General features: G+C 44.4%; 1 protein-coding gene across 2 annotated transcripts in view; it reads left to right on the top strand.

Moving 5' to 3' along the window:
- Window positions 1–19,569, top strand: part of PTPN3 (protein tyrosine phosphatase non-receptor type 3) — a 134,119-nt gene that overhangs the window by 57,239 nt on the left and 57,311 nt on the right. Inside the window, exons 2-7 of one of the 2 annotated variants that reach the window (XM_038770236.1) lie at window positions 8,303–8,457; window positions 12,310–12,417; window positions 12,514–12,556; window positions 13,873–13,951; window positions 16,364–16,408; window positions 17,445–17,497. In XM_038770236.1, the coding sequence (XP_038626164.1) occupies window positions 8,303–8,457; window positions 12,310–12,417; window positions 12,514–12,556; window positions 13,873–13,951; window positions 16,364–16,408; window positions 17,445–17,497 (483 nt within the window). Of the gene's footprint in view, window positions 1–8,302; window positions 8,458–12,309; window positions 12,418–12,513; window positions 12,557–13,872; window positions 13,952–15,987; window positions 16,002–16,363; window positions 16,409–17,444; window positions 17,498–19,569 lie in introns of those variants that run through there. The other variant, XM_038770237.1, reaches the window with a different exon arrangement.

Genomic DNA, 19,569 nt, shown 5'->3' with positions numbered 1-19,569 from the left:
AAGTTGGCAACATATAGAGACGGTCCCTATCCAACAGTGGGCTCACAGTCTAGAAAGGGAATGATTAAAATACTTAATGTATTAATGGTTAAGATACTTAAAAGAAAATGGTCAGGGACTCTAGGGATGCTAATAGTGAAATGAGAAATAAATACTAATAATGACGGTTGCACTGCTGTGGGGAGTTAATTCCAATCCATCCTATGGCTGTTCTCTTTGTCTTTCCACACCGCAACAGATGAGTTCCTCCAACTTTCCCTTATAGGAACTGAAGGTCAGGCCAGTGATGTGTCTGGAGTCCAAACATTAAAAAAAAAACTCACTAAAAAAGAAAACTCATGACCTCTGACTCAAAACCCCGGGCTCTTTCCACCGAGCCACGCTGCTGAAAATTGGAGTTTTTATTTAGAACTAGAAATATGGTGGGAGGAGATTTCTTTGGGGGCTGCGTCGTAATCTTTTTCGAAAAAAGGAAAGATTCTCTTGCGGATATCGGGTATTTTGGGGAGGGTGAAAGGTTTCAGCGGCTTCATTGTGTGCTATCAGCTTTCATAAGTTTTCTCTGGAGTGATCATTTAAGGAAGCGTTGTTTCATACAGTAGCTTATAATAACAATAGTGCTTAAGAATAATTATGCTCAACTCAAGTGTCTGTTCCTCTTTATAGAAACATCATCCCTTTCCTGAAATTCCCTGGGGCTCCTAGGGTACTTGTTGACCCTCAGATAACGTGAAAAATAGCCTGAAGCTCTCCGCTTAGTACTAAGCCTTACTCTTGTCTTTTTTTACAAGTGCCATATGGTCTGAAACTCGAAAATAGAAAGTGAATCCAGAGTGAGCAAATTGTTTGACATTTCGAAGTTTCTATGGGATAGTGAGAGGTCACTGTGTTCCTTGGATAACTGTGGTTCAGAAATTGCCTGGCTCCATTCTGGGAATAGATCACAGACCTGTGTGAGAAGCGGCGTGGCCTAGTGGATAGAGTTCGGGCCAGAGAGCCAGAAGGACCTGGGTTCTAATCCTGACTCCAACATTTGTCTGCCGGGTGACCGTAGGCAAGTCACTTCACTTCTCTGGGCCTCAGTCAGCTCATCCTTTAAATGGGGATTAAGTCATTGAGCCCCACGTGGAACATGGACTGTGTCCAGCCGGATTATCTTGTATCTACCCCATCATCATCATCAATCGTATTTATTGAGCGCTTACTGTGTGCAGAGCACTGTACTAAGCGCTTGGAAAGTACAAATTGGCAACATATACAGTCCCTACCCAACAGTGGGCTCACAGTCTAAAAGGGGGAGACAGAGAACAAAACCAAACATACTAACAAAATAAAATAAATAGAATAGATATGTACAAGTAAAATAAATAAATAAATAGAGTAATAAATATGTACAAACATATATACATATATACAGGTGCTGTGGGGAAGGGAACAGTATCTGGCTCATTATTAGCACTAAACAAATTCCACAATTATCATTATTATCATTATTATTTACTAAATACTCCTCTAGACTGTAAGCTTGTTGTGGGAAGCGAACGTATGTACTCACTCTGTTGCACTGTACTCTCCCAGGCATTGAGTACTGTGCTCTGCGCACAGTAGGTGCTCAATAAATACCATTGATTGAGTAAACGAAGATTGAAGAGCTTGTTGGAGGGACAACAACTCGAGCGCGAACTATGTTTTAGCCAAAGAACCACTTGAACCAGGGGAACCAGCACAGTAATAATAATAATAATGGCATTTATTAAGCTTTTACTGTATGCAAAGCACGGTTCTAATCGCTGGGGAAGATACGAGGTGATCAGGTTGTCCCCACGGGGGGCTCAAAGTCTTCATTCCCCATTTTACAGATGAGGTAACTGAGGTCTAGAGAAGTTGTGACTTGCCCAAAGTCACACAGCTGACAAGTGGCGGAGCCGGGATTTGAACCCATGACCTCTGACTCCAAAGCCTGGGCTCTTTCCACTGAGCAACACTGCTTCTCTGTAGTCATAGCCCGGGCAAGGTGGATGGAGAAGTAAATACAGTGGAGAAAGGGGCGCATCATAAAGTTGCCAACATGTTATGTTGCCAACTTGTACTTCCCAAGTGCTTAGTACAGTGCTCTGCCCACAGTAAGCGCTCAATAAATACGATTGAATGAATGAATGAAAGTTCCAAAATGTTGGGCGCAAATTCTCTGCTTCTGTGGGAAGCATCGTGGCCTAGTGGAAAGAGCACGGGCCTGTGTTATAATCCCTGCTCTGCTGACTGCTTACTGCGTGACCCAGGGCAAGTCACTTCACTTCTTTGTGCCTCAGTCTCCTCAACTGTAAAACGGGGATTAAACCCTGCTGCCTCTTACTTAGGCCGTGAGCCCCACGTGGGACGAGGACTGTGTCCGGCCCGATTAACTCATATCGGCCCCGAGGCTTAGAACAGCGCATGACACTTAGTAAGCACGTAACAAATACCATGATTATCATTATTATCGTTCCCTCTGGACCAAATCGAAACCAAAGCTCATCTCGGTGACCTGACGGTTTCCTAATGTCTTTGGCATTTCTGTGAAATTGTGTGACCGATGAGGCAGGGTTGGACTCTTAACCACAGAAAGCGTGATGCCTGTTGGCTAAACCATGTGACCCCTCAAGGGCCTTACTGTGTTGGTTTATCCTTCTTAGGGGTGAAGAAAATGATGGTTTTCCCGATTTCCCCTCCGCCCCTCAACTCTTTTCGAACCCAATCAATCGACTGGATTTATTGAGCGCTTACTGTGTGCAGAGCACTGAACTGAGCGCTTGGGAGAGTACAACATAGGGTTGGTAGACACGTTCCCTGCTCACAAAGAACTTGTGGTTCAGATGTTAGATTACCATCTACCGGCACATTCCCTTCCCACAAGGTAGAGCCATTTTTTGAGGGTTATCCCCCTGCAAAAAATATTTTTTGTACACTCTGTTTAGCACGCCTTTTTGGGTGTTGTTGTTTTAGATAAGCAACGTGGCCTAGTGGCTACAGCCCGGGCCTGAAGTCAGAAGGACCTGGGTTCTAATCCTGGCTCTTCCACTTGTCTGCTATGGGGGGTGTGTGTGTGTGTGTGTGTATTCATATATATATATATATATATATATATATATATATATATATATGTATATATATGAATATATATATGAATATATATACACATATATGAATATATATATACACACAGACATATGTATGTATATATAATTACATTAGTTATGCCAGGACATTCTTGAGAAACATCATCAGCATGATCTTGAGAAGCATCTTGAGAAGCAGCGTGGCTCAGTGGAAAGAGCCCGGGCTTTGGAGTCAGAGATCATGGGTTCAAATCCCAGCTCTGCCAATTGTCAGCTGTGTGACTTTAGGCAAGCCACTTCACTTCTCTGTGCCTCAGTTACCTCATCTGTAAAATGGGGATGAAGACTGTGAGCCCCCAGTGGGACAACCTGATCACCTTGTAACCTCCCCAGCGCTTAGAACAGTTCTTTGCACATAGTAAGCGCTTAATAAATGCCATCATTATTATTATTATTTTCTGTGGTAATTGGCTTTTTAATGGAGATAATTATTTTCGATCCAAATGTATCTTCTTAAGTAACCCACTTTTAATTGAAGGGAGAAAAAAATGTTTCTAACTCAGAATAGACTTTGTTCTTCAGCTCCAGAGATGAAGTGGGGACTGATTGCGGGCGTATTGTGTAAACACCAGTTTCTTTAAGTAGGAGGTTCTTGGAATGCAGGCAGTTTTCATAAAGTAACCGGCTACGCTGAATCTCTTAGAAGCATTTCCACAGTAAAATTCACATGGCACGGCCATAGCAATATTCAGAGCGTCCCTTCCCTGGCCGTGACGTCGACAGCAGTTTTCCTTTGCGAGTGATGATCTACCCACTTTGCAGTCAGTGGTATTTTTTGAGCCCTTTCCATGTGCAGAACGTGTCGCCAAGCACTTGGGAGAGTACAGAATAACAGAGTTGGTAGACACGTTCCCTTTCAGCCAACAATTTATCTTGAGTAGTAACCAGTGAGCATATCTCTGCATATTAAATTGAACTATTTCCTGGCATTGTTTTAGCCTTGTAATAGATATTGTGTGTTTATCGGCGAGTCCAACTTGGAGCGGGATTGTAGGCTGGAACTTTGCATCAAATAGAGCGGCTTTTCAATGTCCCAGAGGGTTGCTCAGTGTCTTTGAAGACTTAAGTCTCCGGAAAGTTTATGAGACAATCCTCCCACCTCCCCAGGTTGCAGATGTTAGAGGGCAAAGGTGAGAGCCGATTCTCAAGTCTGGATTTCCGTGTGTTCGTGGGCATCTGTGGAGCCCCCATTTTTTAGCGTTTATAATAATAATTATGGTATTTGTTAAGTGCACCCTACATACGAGGCACTGTACTAAGCCCTGGGGTGGATACACGCAAATCAGGTTGGACACAATCCCTGTCCCGCGTGGGGCTCACAGTCTCAACCCCCATTTTACAGGTGCGGTAATTGAGGCAAAGAGAAGTGAAACGACTTACCCGAGGTCAAGCGCAGCAGACAAGTGGTGGTGGGGGATTAGATTATCTAATAATCCTATCTAAATAGATGTCTAAATTAGATTATCTAAATAATCCTCTCTATCTGACATGTAAATTGGTAGATGTCATGTTTAATACTGTCCTAATCAAGGGCACACCCCCCAAATATGTGAGAGCCTTAGAGTGGATAATAAAGTAATGCAGTTCTCAAACGGGAAGCGGCAGGGCCTAAGGAAATGAGCACGGGCCTAGGAATCAGAAACCTGGGTTCTAATCCCAGCTCTGTCACTATTTTTTTAATGGTATTTAAGCGCTTACTATATGCCAGGCACTTTTCTAAGCACTGGGATAGATACGAGTTTATCGGGCCGAACACAGTCGCTGTCCCACATGGGCCTCACAGTCCAAATAGGAGGGAGTAGGATTTAATCCCCATTTTACAGCTGTGGAGGCACGGAGAGGTTAAGTGACTTGCCCAGGGTCACTCAGCAAACAGTTGGCAGAGGCGGGATTAGAACCCAGGTCCTTGGACTCCCAGGGCTGTGCTCTTTCCACTAGGCCCATGCTGCTTCTCCTGATTTATTCCATTCCCCGCCTTAATTGTAAACTCCTCGTGGGCAGGGGATGTGTCTACTTACTCATCCGTACGTACACTGCTCTGCACAGAGTAAGGGCTCAATAAATACTATTGATTGATCCTCTGACCCGTATAAAACAAGTCCTGGGGATTATAGGGATTTCCATAAATACTATCGACTGGTTTGTTCCCTCTAGACTGTAAGCTGGTGGGCAGGGAGTGTGTCTGTAATATTGTGTTGTACTCTCGCAAGCGCTGCACGTAGTAAGCACTCCATAAGTACGATCGATTGGGCCTTGCAAAAATCCTTAGCAAATGCTCCAACTTTTGGAGATGAGGAGGGCATTTCTAAGGGCTCAGCTCTCAACAAGCCACAGCATGAAACACAGAGTGGGTTATAAAGGAAGCCATAGAGTTCCTGAATTCTTCCATTCAGGCAGCTCAGGAAATGGGGCAGTTGGCCATCCTTGTAGGGATCAGATTGTTTTAAGACACAATTTAAAGATAGTTGTTTAAAAATAAATACGTGGTAAAGGCACCTTATTGAATAGAGGCGTTGTCTTTGATCTGATAAGTCATTTTACAGCTAGGCAACTGGAAAGTGGAGGCAGTGAGCTCCAGTAAATTCATAGGGGTATGTGTTGTGAGTCACACTTGTTGAAAATGCTAAATAGGTCCTTTTTTTCTTTCCTTAAGCGTCTACTGTGTGCCAGGCACTGTACTGAGTACTGGAGTAGAAGCCGATCAGATTGGACACAGGCCATGTTCCAGCCAAGGCTCACAGTCTTAATCCCCATTTTACAGATGAGGTAACCATGGCCCAGGGAATAATAGTTTTGGTACGTGTTAAGCGCTTACTATGTGCCAAGCACTGTTCTAAGCGTTGGGCTATAGATACAAGGTTATCAGGTTGTCCCATGTGGGGCTCACAGTCTTAATCCCCATTTTACAGATGAGGTAACTGAGGCACAGAGAAGTGACATGACTTGCCCAAAGTCACACAGCTGGCAAGTGGCGGAGGCAGGATTAGAACCCACGACTTCCGACTTCCAAGCTCTTTCCACTAAGCCGGGCTGCTTCTCGAGGGAAGTTCAATGACTTGCCCGAGGTTGCTCAGCCAACAAGTGGCGGAGTCAGGATTAGAACCCAGGTCCTTCTGATTCCCAGGCTTAGTGCTCTATCCATTAGGCTACTCTTGCCTCTCTATTTTGTGCTGCATGTTGCTTTTCGTAAACTGACATATCGTTAAGCCCCCTGACATACAATGTTGGCTTGAAGCGTGTTGATAAAGCAGCTCCACTATTTGATTTAAAATTAATCTTCCTGTTGGGGAAAAAAGAAACGGAGGAAGATGTTTCTTCTGGTTGTGCACTTGCCTGAATTTGACACCTACTTCGTTCAGAAATCCCTTGATCTTCGTCCAGCGCCGTCAGTGTTAAGCAGACACGAGATCTTGTTTTGTGAAGTTATCCCGGGACTGGATGAGGAAATTGAAATTCTTCCTCTCGGCCCCAGGGATTCTGAAGCTGGTGGGTTTTGAGTAACAGCACTAGTATTTACTGAGCGCTTACTATATGTAGAACACTCTTCTAAGTGCTGGAGGGAAATACGCGGGTAGGAATCAGACATCATCCCATCCTTGGGGGCCCACAAGCTACGAGACAGCTTCAGCGAGCGATAATAATCCGGAGTCAGCCTTTGGATTGAGGGAGTGGAGGAAAGATTTCCTTTTATTTTATTTCTTTCCATTTCTTCTCGAAATGCCCCAGAGGGGTTCTGTCTGAAGAGCAGAGCAGCGGGGGAGGAAGCACGTGGGCTTGAAACTTAACTTCTCTGTGCCCCATTTTCTTCATCTGTAAAATGGAATAAAGCGTGACCCTCTTCCTGTTTAGACTGTGAGTCCCGTGTGGGACAGGGACTGTGTTTAAACTGATTGTCTTGTATCTACCCCAGTACTTAATACAGTGCTAGACAAATAGTAAGTACTTAATAAAAAGCATCATCGTTATTATTATTATTATTTTTTGTTCTGCCTGAGCAATGAGTCTCCTCCTTTTACTGCTATTGTATTTTACTTTTTTGTGGTACTAAGCGCTTACTAAGTGTTGAGCACTCGCCGTTGAACTTGGATAGATACAAGATAATCAGGTTGGACACAGTCTCTGTCCCACATGGGGCTCATAGTGTAAGTTGGAGGGACGAGGATTGAGTCCCCATTTTACTGATGAGGTAACAGAAACGCAGAGAAGTTAAGTGGCTTGCCCAAGATCACACAGCGGGCAGAGCTGGAATTAGAAACCAGGCCTGTCTTCTATCCACTAGGGTCATGCTGCTTCTCTATGTATATTTACGCATCTCTGATGGTTTGTCAACTCTGCTGTGCTCTTCCAAGCACTCTGTGCAGTGCTGTGCACACAGTAAAAGCTCAGTAAAATACCTCTGATCGACTACAGTCCTCATATGGGGTATTTCATTTCCTAATTGTCTGTAGGAATTGGGAAGGGGAAGGAAAACTGTTTAGCTGCTCATGAACTGCTCTGGAAATTGCTATGGGCAGGGGGCAGAAAGGGAGGTTGACGCTACAGCCCAGGCCAATCTTTTGGATTTTGTCGACTCCAATCATCCACCTGCCTCTCATCACTGCGAAAAACCGGGAGTTGACTTTTGTTTTATCTACAGAATCAAGTTGAAGGTTTAACCAAGCTTGCAATTTTCATTTCTCAGCCCTTCTGTGCCAGCTACCCACTTATGTATTCACAGCCACCCATAACACTCATAAAAATATCTTTCCGTCCTGTAGGTTGAGCACAAAAGCGTGCTCATGACCCCTTTTCCTTCATTCTCCTCTCATTCAGTTATTTCAGTCTTTGTCTCCCCTCCTAGACTGTAATAGACCTAAACTCGGGGGTCATGTCTACAAACTGTATTCTTTGAATAAATACTATTAATTTTATTTTTAAATTTACTCATTCACTCATTCAGTTGTATTTATTGAGCGCTTTCTGTCTACAGAGCACTATACTAAGTGCTTGGGAGAGTACAATATAACAGACACATTCCCTGCCCACAACCAGCTTACAGTCTAGAAGGGGAGACAGGCATTAATATATCGCTCTATCTAGAGGTGAAAAAGTCATTTAGAATTTCTCATTTCCTCTGGCACTTAACCAATATTTCTTACGTTTTTTAGGTTATTCAGCGATAGTTATGAACTCCCGGTTACGTGCTCTGGGCGGGAGAATCAATAACATTCGAACCTCAGAGTTGCCGAAAGAGAAAACTCGGTCTGAGATTGTCTGTAGAATCCACTTCCTGGATGGATCTGTACAGAGCTTCAAAGTGAACGTAAGTGGAGATCGGATTCTTTTTCTTGACTGAAAGTGCCGGAGGTCTCAGCCATCTGAAAATGGATAGAATGGAGGCTTCTATGGATATTTGCGCTTAGTAAAGTGCTTGGCATAGAGTAGGAGCTTAACAAATACCATAAAAAAATGGGGACCAGGCAGGAAGAAGGTGAGAAGTGAAATTTTGTCCTGTGTTTGGACGTGGATTGGAGACCTTTTCACCCAGGAGAGAATACAGAAGAGACTCTTCAGTCATCCTCTTCTATCTGTGCTCTTCCTCTTATCTGTACATCATCGTCAGCGGTATTTACCGAGCGCTTGCTGTGTGCGGAATGATGAACTGAGCGCTCACTGATTCATAGCTTACCTGTGATGATGTTGGTCTGTTTGTTGTTATATTGTACTCAGTGCTCTGCACACTGTAAGCGCTCCGTAAATATGATCGACTGATGATGGAAGATGGTATTTGTTAAGTGATTACTAGGTGTCAAGCAGCCTTCTAAGCTCTGGGGTAGATACAAGGTAATCAGGTTGTCCCCCGTGGGGCTCATGGTCTTAATCCCCATTTTACAGATGAGGGAACTGAAGCATGGAGAAGTTAAGTGACTTGTCCAAGGTCACACAGCAGATAAGGGAGATCCAGTGTCTCCCCCTCCCTCACTGGCCATTTCATTCTTCCCTATTTCCCACACATCCTCTGTTCCCTCTTCCCCTTCTTTCTCCCCTTTCAGTCGATCTACCCCTGTTCCCTCCTTCTTTGTTTTTCTCTATCCCCCAACTAACAATTCCCGACCCGGTCCCTTCAAACCACTCTCACCAAGCGCCTCTTCTTCCCGTTTCTCCCTGGTTAATTCCCTCTGCCCCTTCCCTACAGAGGAAATCAACCAGGTGTATTTATTGAGCACTTACTGTGTGAAGAGCACTGTACAAAGCCCCTGGGAAAGTGCTGAAGAACAGAGTTGGTAGACACTGTTCCCTTCCCACATGGAGCTTGCAGTCTAGAGCAGGGGATGAGCATTAATACAGATTAAAAACAATTGCATGTGTACATAAGTGCTGTGGGGCTGAGGGAGGGGTGAATAAAGGGAGCAGAAGGAAGTGGGAGAAGAGGAAATAAGGGTTTAGTCAGGGAAGGCCTCTTGGAGGAGATGTGCCTTCAATTAGCCTTCAGAGAAACCACAGTGGATTTTCAATGAATTATGGAAAATGCCAAAATGCCAACCTGGGCAATGCGGTTTTAAAGAATGGCTGGGAAGATGTCTGGAGAGAGTCCGGTGTAGTAGAGAAGTGCTGGCTTCTGGAAGAATAGAGAGGAAAAATGGTACCTAAGCCATTGTGGACAGGGATTGTCTCTATTGCTGAATTGTACTTTCCAAGTGCTTACTACAGTGCTTTGTACACAGTAAACGCTCAATAAATATGACAATGAATGAATATAGCAGTTTCTTTTTCAAAGGTGTTTCTTCTTGTCAGGTATCCATTTGTTTTCACGTCAGTAATAATAATAACAATAATAATAATTGTGGTATTTGTTAAGCTCTTACTATGTGCTGAGCACTGTTGTAGGCACAGAGTTAGGGACAAGATAATCGGGTTGGACACAGTCCCTGTCCCACTTAGGACCCACAGGCTTAATCCCCATTTTACAAATAAGGAAACTGAGGTCCAGAGAAGTGAGATGACTTGCCCAAGATCTCACAACAGACATGTAGGACGGAGTGGCTTGGGCAAAGGCTAACTCACTATTGGTCAGGCAGAAAGAAAACCACAAGATTTCCTGTCTTATTTTGGTGTGGAGTCCTCAGAGTGTTTCTTAATTCCAGCCTCCCCGCCCCTCCTTTTAAAGGCTATTCGATGCTGTGTCATCCTTTCGAGGGCCTCGACTCCATGAGTGCTTAGCAGTTTTATGATGCAGAAGTTACTAGAAGAACTGAGTTGGAGAGAACGAGAGCAAGCATATTTGGATCTGTGACAAATTCCTTGTACCAGTCTCTTGGGTCTGTGCTGAGAGAATCTGACCTTCGTGATAACCAGGTTTAGATCGAGGCGATTACCATTTAAAGAGCCCACACATGGTGGTGGTTGTTCATTTCTCAGGCCTGGGAGTCAGAAGGACCTGGGTTCTAATCCCGGCCCTGCCACTTGTCTGCTGGCTGACCTTGGGCAAGTTGCTTCACTTCTCTGGGCCTCCATTACCTCATCTGTAAAATGGGAATTAAGACTGTGAGCCCTATTTGGGACAGGGACTTTGTCCAACTCCATTAACTGTATCTACTTTCAGTGCTTGGTTCAGTGCCTGGCACATAGTAAGCTCTTGACACATAGTAAGCTCTTGACAAGTACCATTTCAAAGCGGGAGAGAGAGAGAGAGAAAGAAAGAAAGAAAACAAAAAAAAACCATGAACCAGTCTGGCCTGAAATTGCCAAGTGCCTGGAGCCAGGGATGGATATCTATATCTGTAGATATAGATATCCATCCCTGGCTCGATATATATATGTATAGATATAGATCTATAGATAGCTATAGATCTATATAGATATCTATCCCTGGCTCGATATATGTATGTATATTGTCTGTCTCCCCCTCTAGGTTATAACTGTGATCAGGCTACAAGTCTGCCAACTCAGTTGAAGTCCTCTCTCAATAATAATAATAATAATAGTAGTAATGATAGCATTTATTAAGAGCTTACTATGTGCAAAGCACTGTTCTAAGCACTGGGGAGGTTACAAGGTGAACAGGTTGTCCCACGTGGGGCTCACAGTCTTCATCCCCATTTTCCAGATGAGGTAACTGAGGCACAGAGAAGCGAAGTGACTTGCCCAGAGTCACACAGCTGACAGGTGGTGGAGCCGGAATTTGAACCCATGACCTCCGACTCCAAAGCCCGTGCTTTTTCCATTGAGCCATGCTGCTTCTCTTCTCAAGCGCTTAGTACAGTGCTCTGCCCCCCAGTAAGCACTGAACAAATACTGTTGATTGGAGCAGGTGATGGCTGAACATCTCTCTTCCAGTCCTACGACTCTAATAGTGATGATAATTCTGAGTGCAGTGAGCCTGTAGAGGTTCAGAGTTTTCATCCAGCTTCTAGCACCCCGAGTTCCTTTCTCGCCCCCTCTCCCCTCGTCCCCCACCCCCCACACACCAACCCATCCACCCATTCCCAATTCTTTGATCTCAGCTCAATACCATCCCAAGCTCTTAGGAATTTAGTCAATCAAACGTATTTCTCGAGCACTTACAGTGAGCAGAGCACTGTACTAAGCACTTGGGAGAGTTGGTAGACTTTCCCTGGCCACAACAAACTTATGATCTAAACGTCCTGGCCCCAGTGGGTTGGATTCCTATCCCTGCACTAAATGACTTTTCCCCACTCTTGGAGAGCTATTAGCTAATTGTGTCAACCCAATTCTGACAAGGAAATGGGGACATGTTAAGACGACTGGATTCTCTGTGCAGATTCTCACTTCCGGAACCAGATGCAGGCTGTGTGTAACGGGGAAAAGTGCTTATGAGTTTTAAAACTCATTTTAGAGCTTTCCTTTTGCCTGATTTTCTTTATGAGGCCTAAAGAAAGCACGCAAGCCAACTCCACACATTTCCAGGAATGGCCGGAGGTGATTGTCGGTGGTCACTGATCCTTTTTTAATCTATTTGATTGCAGGCCTTCCAGGAATTCTGTGATCGGATATTTTCAAGGCTGCCCAAATTAGTTTTCTAGCATCACGAGCCCTGGGTCTATCATTTCTTATTCCTTAACATGTCTGCTTTGCAGATGGCTTTTCCAGAAGGTTATTTTCATAAATTTCAGTAGTATCCAGCGTTGACTCATACAAATATTCTTTACTCTAGAAACAGGACACTGGTCAAGTTCTGCTGGATATGGTCTACAACCATTTAGCTGTGACAGAGAAAGAATATTTCGGTTTACAACATGGCGAAGATTCAGTAGATTCCCCCGTAAGTGTAACGCATTAAGATTTACTTGTTCTATTTGTAGTTGATGTTTTCTTTCCTTTCGATAAATGTAAAAACTGAATTTTTCTCATCCCACAGAGATGGCTAGAGTCAAGTAAACCAATCAGAAAGCAGCTTAAAGGTTGGTAAAGTTCGACTTCAGAAGATGATGAACTTGCTAGTTTTTTTTTTTTATTTTAACTAGAATTAGTAATGCTCTCCTGATACCAGATTTAAAGTGCCAACCTCTCATTTTGAGCTTAGTAGTAGAGAAGCAGCGGGGCTCAATGGAAAGAGCATGGGCTTTGGAGGCAGTGGTCATGGGTTCAAATGCCGGCTCTGCCAATTGCCAGCTGTGTGACTTTGGGCAAGTCACTTCGCTTCTCTGGGCCTCAATCCCTTCATCTGTAAAATGGGGATTAAAACTGTGAGCCCCCCCCCGTGGGACAACCTGATAACCTTGTAACTGCTTAGCGCTTAGAACAGTGCTTTGCACATAGTAAGCGCTTAACAAATACCATTATTATCATTATTATTATTATTATTATTATAAAAGGGGCAGGGGTATTAATGGGGGTGATGAGAGTGGGGAGGGGACAGGCTTCAATCAATCAGTGGTATTTATTGAGCGCTTATAATATGCCGAGCACTGTCCTAAGCACTGGGCAGAGTACAATTACCATACCATATCGAGTTTACAAACCTGGTTCTAATCCCGGCTCCTCCATTTGTCTGCAGTGTGACCTTGGGCAAGTCACTTAACTTCCTTGTGCCTCAGTTACCTCACCTGTAAAATGGGGATTAGGACTGTGAGCCCCACGTGGGACAACCTGATTACCCTGTATCTACCCCAGCACTTAGAACAGTGCTTGGCACATAGTAAGCGCTTAACAAATGCCATAATTATTATTGTTTCAAGCCACCATTTGGGGTCTTTTCCAGCGCAGACTGGATAATCCGAGGTTCCCTAAGGGACCTCGGAAAAACAAAGTCAGGTGTCCAGATTAAACAGCTCTGGAGGGGGCCCATGACACCTATTCAAATGCATGCAGTTTTTGCAGAGTTAATTATCCATGCCGGGAATTTACCATGACATCGGAGCTGAGCCCCGAAGCCAAAATCGAGGACCTCATTTGTGCAATTAAAATAAGCGGAGCCATGAATTTGGATTTCATTTCCACAAAGCATGATCAAATTGCGGGGCCACACACCTTTTCGTGAACTCGTTCTAAATATACTTCTATAAAAGCATCTCCTCTCTAGGGGAGAGGGAAATCGCAATGTGCTTTTTTCAGCAGGGCTGTCAGAACTCTGAAAAGGGTTAAATGATCCCTCAAGTGCAGTCGCTTCAAAGAAGAGTCTGCTTTCTGATCTGCTTATCTTGAGGGAGCTCTTCCAAATTAACCTCCGGGCTCGCGGTGAAAGAAATTTCTAATATCCCTTTTAAAAATCTCATAGGAGGCCTCCCCTGTATCCTGCATTTCCGAGTGCGTTTTTTTATTCCCGATCCCAATACACTGCAGCAGGAGCAAACCAGGTAATTGGATGATTTATGCTCATCTAGAACGTAAAAATTGTTTCTCATCAAACGACACCCTTGCTCTTTTTAGTATCACCGAGCCAGATTATGTAAGAATGACATTTAAGCACCCGAAGTTATCACCAGGAGAAAGTTGGGGCGGTTGAAGCCTGTACATTTCCACAGCGAAATGCACTTAAAGGGTTGAATTTCAAGTAAAGAGGGGCCACGAATGGATGTCACGGATCTAGTTAGAACTAGAGTGGCCAGGGACCACCCTTGCAAACAACGGACCCCGATGCACCGTTGACTTTAAAGCCGATAAACGCGGCTTGGTGTGACGGCGTCTCATCCCGCTGCCATCTTACTCTGTGCAGAGCGCTGTGCTAAGCGCTGAGGAGAGTACAATATAAAAACGTAAGAGGCATCTTCCCTGCCCACAACGAGCTTGCAGTCTAGAGCTTGCAGGATTTTATCACAACTGATAAAATCCCCCCGGTAATTGGAGGCTCTCTCAATTTGGTTATGCCTGTGAAGGCATTCCTTGATGCTGGAAGGAAAATCCCCCTCTGCAGTAATGAAGAATGCTTTTGAATCCATCGGGTATTTACTGAGCGCTTACTGTGTGCAGAGCACTATACTAAGCGCTTGGGAGACACTCATTCCCTGCTCTCAGCGAGCATGCAGTGTAGAGCATAGAGTAGTTTATGACTGTGCAATTCAGTTCAGTCATATTTATTGAGCACTTACTATGTGCAAAGCACTGTACTTAGCGCCTGGGAGAGTATAATACAACAATAAATGGACACGTTTCCTGCCCACAACGAGCTTGCAGTGTAGTGCATACAGCAGTTTATCACTGTTCAATTCAGTTCAGTCGTATTTATTGCACGCTTACTGTGTGCAGAGCACTATACTAAGTGCTTGGGAGAGGCTCATTCTCTGCTCTCAGTGAGCGTGCAGTGTAGAGCATAATGTAGTTTATCACTATGCAATTCAGTTCAGTCGCATTGAGCACTTACTATGTGCAAAGCACTGTACTGAGTGCCTCGGAGAATACAGTGGCTCAGTGGAAAGAGCACGGGCTTGGGAATCAGAGTTCTTGGGTTCTAATCCCGGCTCCACCACGTGTCTGCTGTGTGACCTTGGGCAAGTCACTTAACTTCTCTGAACCTCAGTGACCTCATCTGTAAAATGGGGATTAAGACTGTGAGCCCCACGTGGGACAGCCTGATCACCCTGTATCCCCCCAGTGCTTAGAACAGTGCTTGGCACATAGTAAGCGCTCAACAAATGCCATTATTATTATTATTATTATTATTACAATGCAACAATAAATGGACACATTTCCTGCCCACAACGAGCTTGCCGTCTAGAGCTTACAGTAGTTTATTACTGCTGATCAACTCCCCCAAGTAATTGGAGGCTTTGTTAATTTGGTAATGCCATCATGCCCCGTGAAAGCGTGCCTTGTTGCTGGAAGGAAAAACTCCCTCTGTAGTAATTGAAGAATCCTTTAGAATAACCCTGATTTCCTAGGTGGAAGGGGCATAGTTTTGAGATGCAGGATGCCAAAGAATCAGTCAGTAGGTCCACCGTATTTACCGAGCGCTCTCTGCTTACTTGGGAGAATACAATGTAACAGACACATTCCCTGCCCACAACAAGCTTACCGTCTAGAGGGGGAGACAGGCATTAATATAAAGTTGCAGGTGTGTACATAAGGGCTGTGGGGCTGGGAGGGAGATGAATAAAAGGAGCAAATCAGGGCTACGCAAAGGGACTGGAAGAGGAATGGAGGGGCTGGAATGTAGTGGAAATAAGGTGAGAAGCAGTGTGGCCTACTGGTTAGAGCACAGGCTTGGGAGTCCGAAGGACCTGGGCTGTAATCGTGGCTCAGCCACTTGTCTTCTGGGTGACCCTGGGCAAGTCACTTCATTTCTCTGTGCCTCAGTTACATCATCTGTACAGTGGGGATGAAGACTGTGAGCCCCATGTGGGACATGGGCTGCGTCCAACCTGCTTAGCGGATATCTACCCCAGTGCTTACCACAGTTCCTGGCACAAAGTAAGCCCTTAACAAGTGCATTTTTGAAAAACCAAACAAAAAACAAAGAAAAGGGAGTCTGATCTCCCCTGCCCATTCCCTGCATCCTTAGAGGTTCTGGGTGGGCTTCCTGAAAGATGTGGCATGTAGTAGATAGGGTTGTTCCAAGAATAGGGGGAGTCAGACAGTGTGTGTGTGTGTGTGTGTGTTTGCATATCTTTTATTAATTATACAAACGGCCGACCCGTAATGGAGTGCTGTGTGGATACTGGCGTTGTCCTTTGGACAAAAGGTTCTTAGGGTTATCTTTGTTTAAAGACTTGTAAACTGTCCTGTGGCGATTTCAACTGGAGTAAGAACTGTGTTCAAATTTGCTTTTCTAGGCATTTGTATTTCCTGCAGCTGAAGCTGGATATTTGTGAAGGAAGGTAATGAGAAATGCTCGATTTAGTTCACCGAAGAACGACTAGACTAAAGAACAAATGAGTTGGGCAGCTCTTTCAGCTGCAGCTGGGAAAGTTAGTAGAAGCCTCCAAGGCAGCAGCCTCAAAATATTTTATTTTGGACTTTGGGGTCTTTTAGATTTGGAGAATCCTTCTGGGAATGTCCCTTCAGAGGGCCAGGTATTCATTCATTCAGTTGTATTTATTGAGCGCCTACTGTGTGCAGAGTACTGTACTAAGCGCTTCATCTTGCCACTCGTTTGGCTGGCTGGGAGTCAGCATGGGGGATGGACACAGAGTGTCACCAAAGACATCAGTGGTATTTAGGGAGTGCTTACCATGTGCAGAGCACTGTACTAAACACTTGGGAGAGTACAGTGTAACAGAGTTGCTAAGGATGTGCCCTGCCACAGTGAGCTTACATTCTGGAGACATCCCCTCACCCCTGCAGAGAGTGTAGCGCCCGTTGTCAGCTGCTCAGAGATGTCCAGAAACGGCCCTACGGTCAACAGATATATCTCCTGCCATCTTGAACTGGTCATTTCCAGACTGCGAGTTTCCAGCCTCTGAGTTAGGATTCCGTTCCCATGGCAACCACTGCTAGGCCAACTTTTTCTGTTGTCTCTCTCCAGTGTCATTTAATGAAAGAGTCTCAAAATTGAAAGATTTTGAAAGAGTTTCAAAATGTATTTGTTTATAGAACTGCAAATTCTTTATGTATTTATTGCAATTCGAGAGCACTCATTTATTGTGGAGAATTTATTGTCAGGTTCTCTTATTGTGATTCAGGATGTGGGCAAACTCTTGATAGACCCTTATTCAGTCAGTCAGTGGTATTTATTGAGCTCTTACTGTGTGTAGAGCACTATACTAAGTGCTTAGGAGAGTACAATATAATAGAGTTGGTAGAAACGATTACTGCCCACAATGAGCTAACAGCCTAGAAAATCCATGATGGATTTGTCGTGTGATGTACTGATATCTTACATGATTTATAGATATATTTTTTTATATCTTCCAGGTTAACATGCCCTCTTAACTCCGCAGTCGTTCTTGCCTCCTATGCAGTTCAGTGTAAGTAGCTAAACTTTTTCTTCCTGAAAAGATCTTTTGAAATGGTTTCTGAGAGAGGCTGGTTCCCACTATCTGAATACTGCCAATGCTGTCATCTTCCCTTCTTCCCCAACCATCGCCATTTTGACCGTGGTTTTGGCTTCCTCCTGCAGGAGTGGTTATTGGGGAGGGATTAAATGGGGATTACTCTATTTATTTATTACTCTATTTATTTATTTATTTTACTTGTACCTATCTATTCTATTTATTTTATTTTGTTAGTATGTTTGGTTTTGTTCTCTGTCTCCCCCTTCTAGACTGTGAGCCCACTGTTGGGTAGGGACTGTCTCTATATGTTACCAGCTTGTACTTCCCAAGCGCTTAGTACAGTCCTCTGCACACAGTAAGCGCTCAATAAATATGATTGATTGATTGATTAAGTCCTCCTCGCTCCTACCTAGTCTGTGAGCCCCCCGTGGGACAGCGACTGTGTCCAATCTGATACCTTTGGATCTAACCCAGTGCTTGAAACGGTCTTCGGCACATAATAAGCACTTGACACATACCGTAATAGTGACAGATGGGGTCTGGACCAGGATTTGGAAATATGGGAGGAGGCGAGGGGAGAAAGAAGGCCAAAGGAGGGTGAGTTGGAGAAAGGGTGGAGGAACCCACATTTTCGATCGCTAGTCTAGGAACTAGGACTGAGACCCCTTCCCCTAGACTGTAAACTCGTTGTGGGCAGAGAACGTTTGTACCAACTCTGTTAGATTGTTCTCTCCCAAGCCTTTGCACTCTGTACACAGTAGGCACTCAGTAATAATATTTTTGGTATTTGTTAAGCGCTTACTGTGTGCCAAGCACTTCTCTAATTGCCGGGGAGGATACAAGCAAATCGCGGTTTGGACACAGTCCTTGCCCCAGGTAGGGCTCACAGTCTTAATCCTCATTTTACAGATGAGGGAACTGAGGCACAGAGAAGTTAAGAGACTTGCCCAAGGTCACACAGCAGACAAATGGAGGAGCTGGGATTAGAACCCAGGTCCTTTTGACTTCTGGGCCCGTGCTTTATCCATGAGGCCACAGTGCTTCTCAGAAAATACCACTGATTGATTGTACTTTACTCTCCCAAGTACTTAGTACAGTGCTCCGCACACCATAATCGCTCAATAAATACCATTGTCAATGGTGATGCTCTCAAGATTTACTCACAGTGAGCCTCTAAGAATGTAATCCCGTGACAAGCACAAATGGTCTTCTCGTTCTAGAAAGGCCTCGAGAAGGAACTCTGTGGAAAATTTTAGGAGCTAGGTCTGAGAGGGAAAGAGAAACTGCTCCTGAGATAGGAAAAGAAACTAGGCTCCACCTAGTACAGTGTTTTGAATGTAGTAAGTGCATAATAACTACTGTTAGTACTACTCCCCTGTCAGTGATTTGAGTCACAGGACTGGCTAGGATTGGATTATAAAGATCCTGCCCTCATCCCTCTTCTTGGTTTTAGACCCCACCCAGAAACAATTGTAATTTAGAATTCTTTTTATAGACAGGCAAGCCTTGAAATTTCTGGGACTAAAGTAAGACCTCTTTTCAAACAAAAACTCCTCACTATTGGCTTTAAAGCACTTAATCACCTCGCCCCCTCATACATCACCTCGCTACTCTCTTACTCTAACCCAGCCCACAGACTTCGTTCCTCTAATGCTAACCTTCTCACTGAACCTTCATCTCGTCTATCTCGCCGCCGACCTCTCGCCCACATTCTTCCTCTGGCCTGGAATGCCCTCCTTCCTTATATCAGACAGATAATTGCTCTCCCCCACTTTCAAACCTCATTGAAGGCCCATCTCCTCCAAGAAGTCTTCCCTGACAAAGCCCTCCTCTCCTCTTTTCCCACTCCCTTCTGCGCCACTCTTACTTGCTCCTTCATTCATCCATCCACCCTCCCATCCCACAGCACATATGTATATATCTGTATATGTCTGTAATTTATTTATTTGTAGTAATGTCTGTCTCCCCCTTTAGACTGTTAGCTTGTTGTGGGCAGGAATGTGTCTGTTATATGGCACTTTCCCAAGTGCCTAGTGCAGTGTTTT

This window comes from Tachyglossus aculeatus, chromosome X3 (genome assembly GCF_015852505.1).
Source record: "Tachyglossus aculeatus isolate mTacAcu1 chromosome X3, mTacAcu1.pri, whole genome shotgun sequence".
Taxonomy (NCBI): domain Eukaryota; kingdom Metazoa; phylum Chordata; class Mammalia; order Monotremata; family Tachyglossidae; genus Tachyglossus; species Tachyglossus aculeatus.
This window is presented reverse-complemented; position numbering and strand designations above follow the sequence as displayed.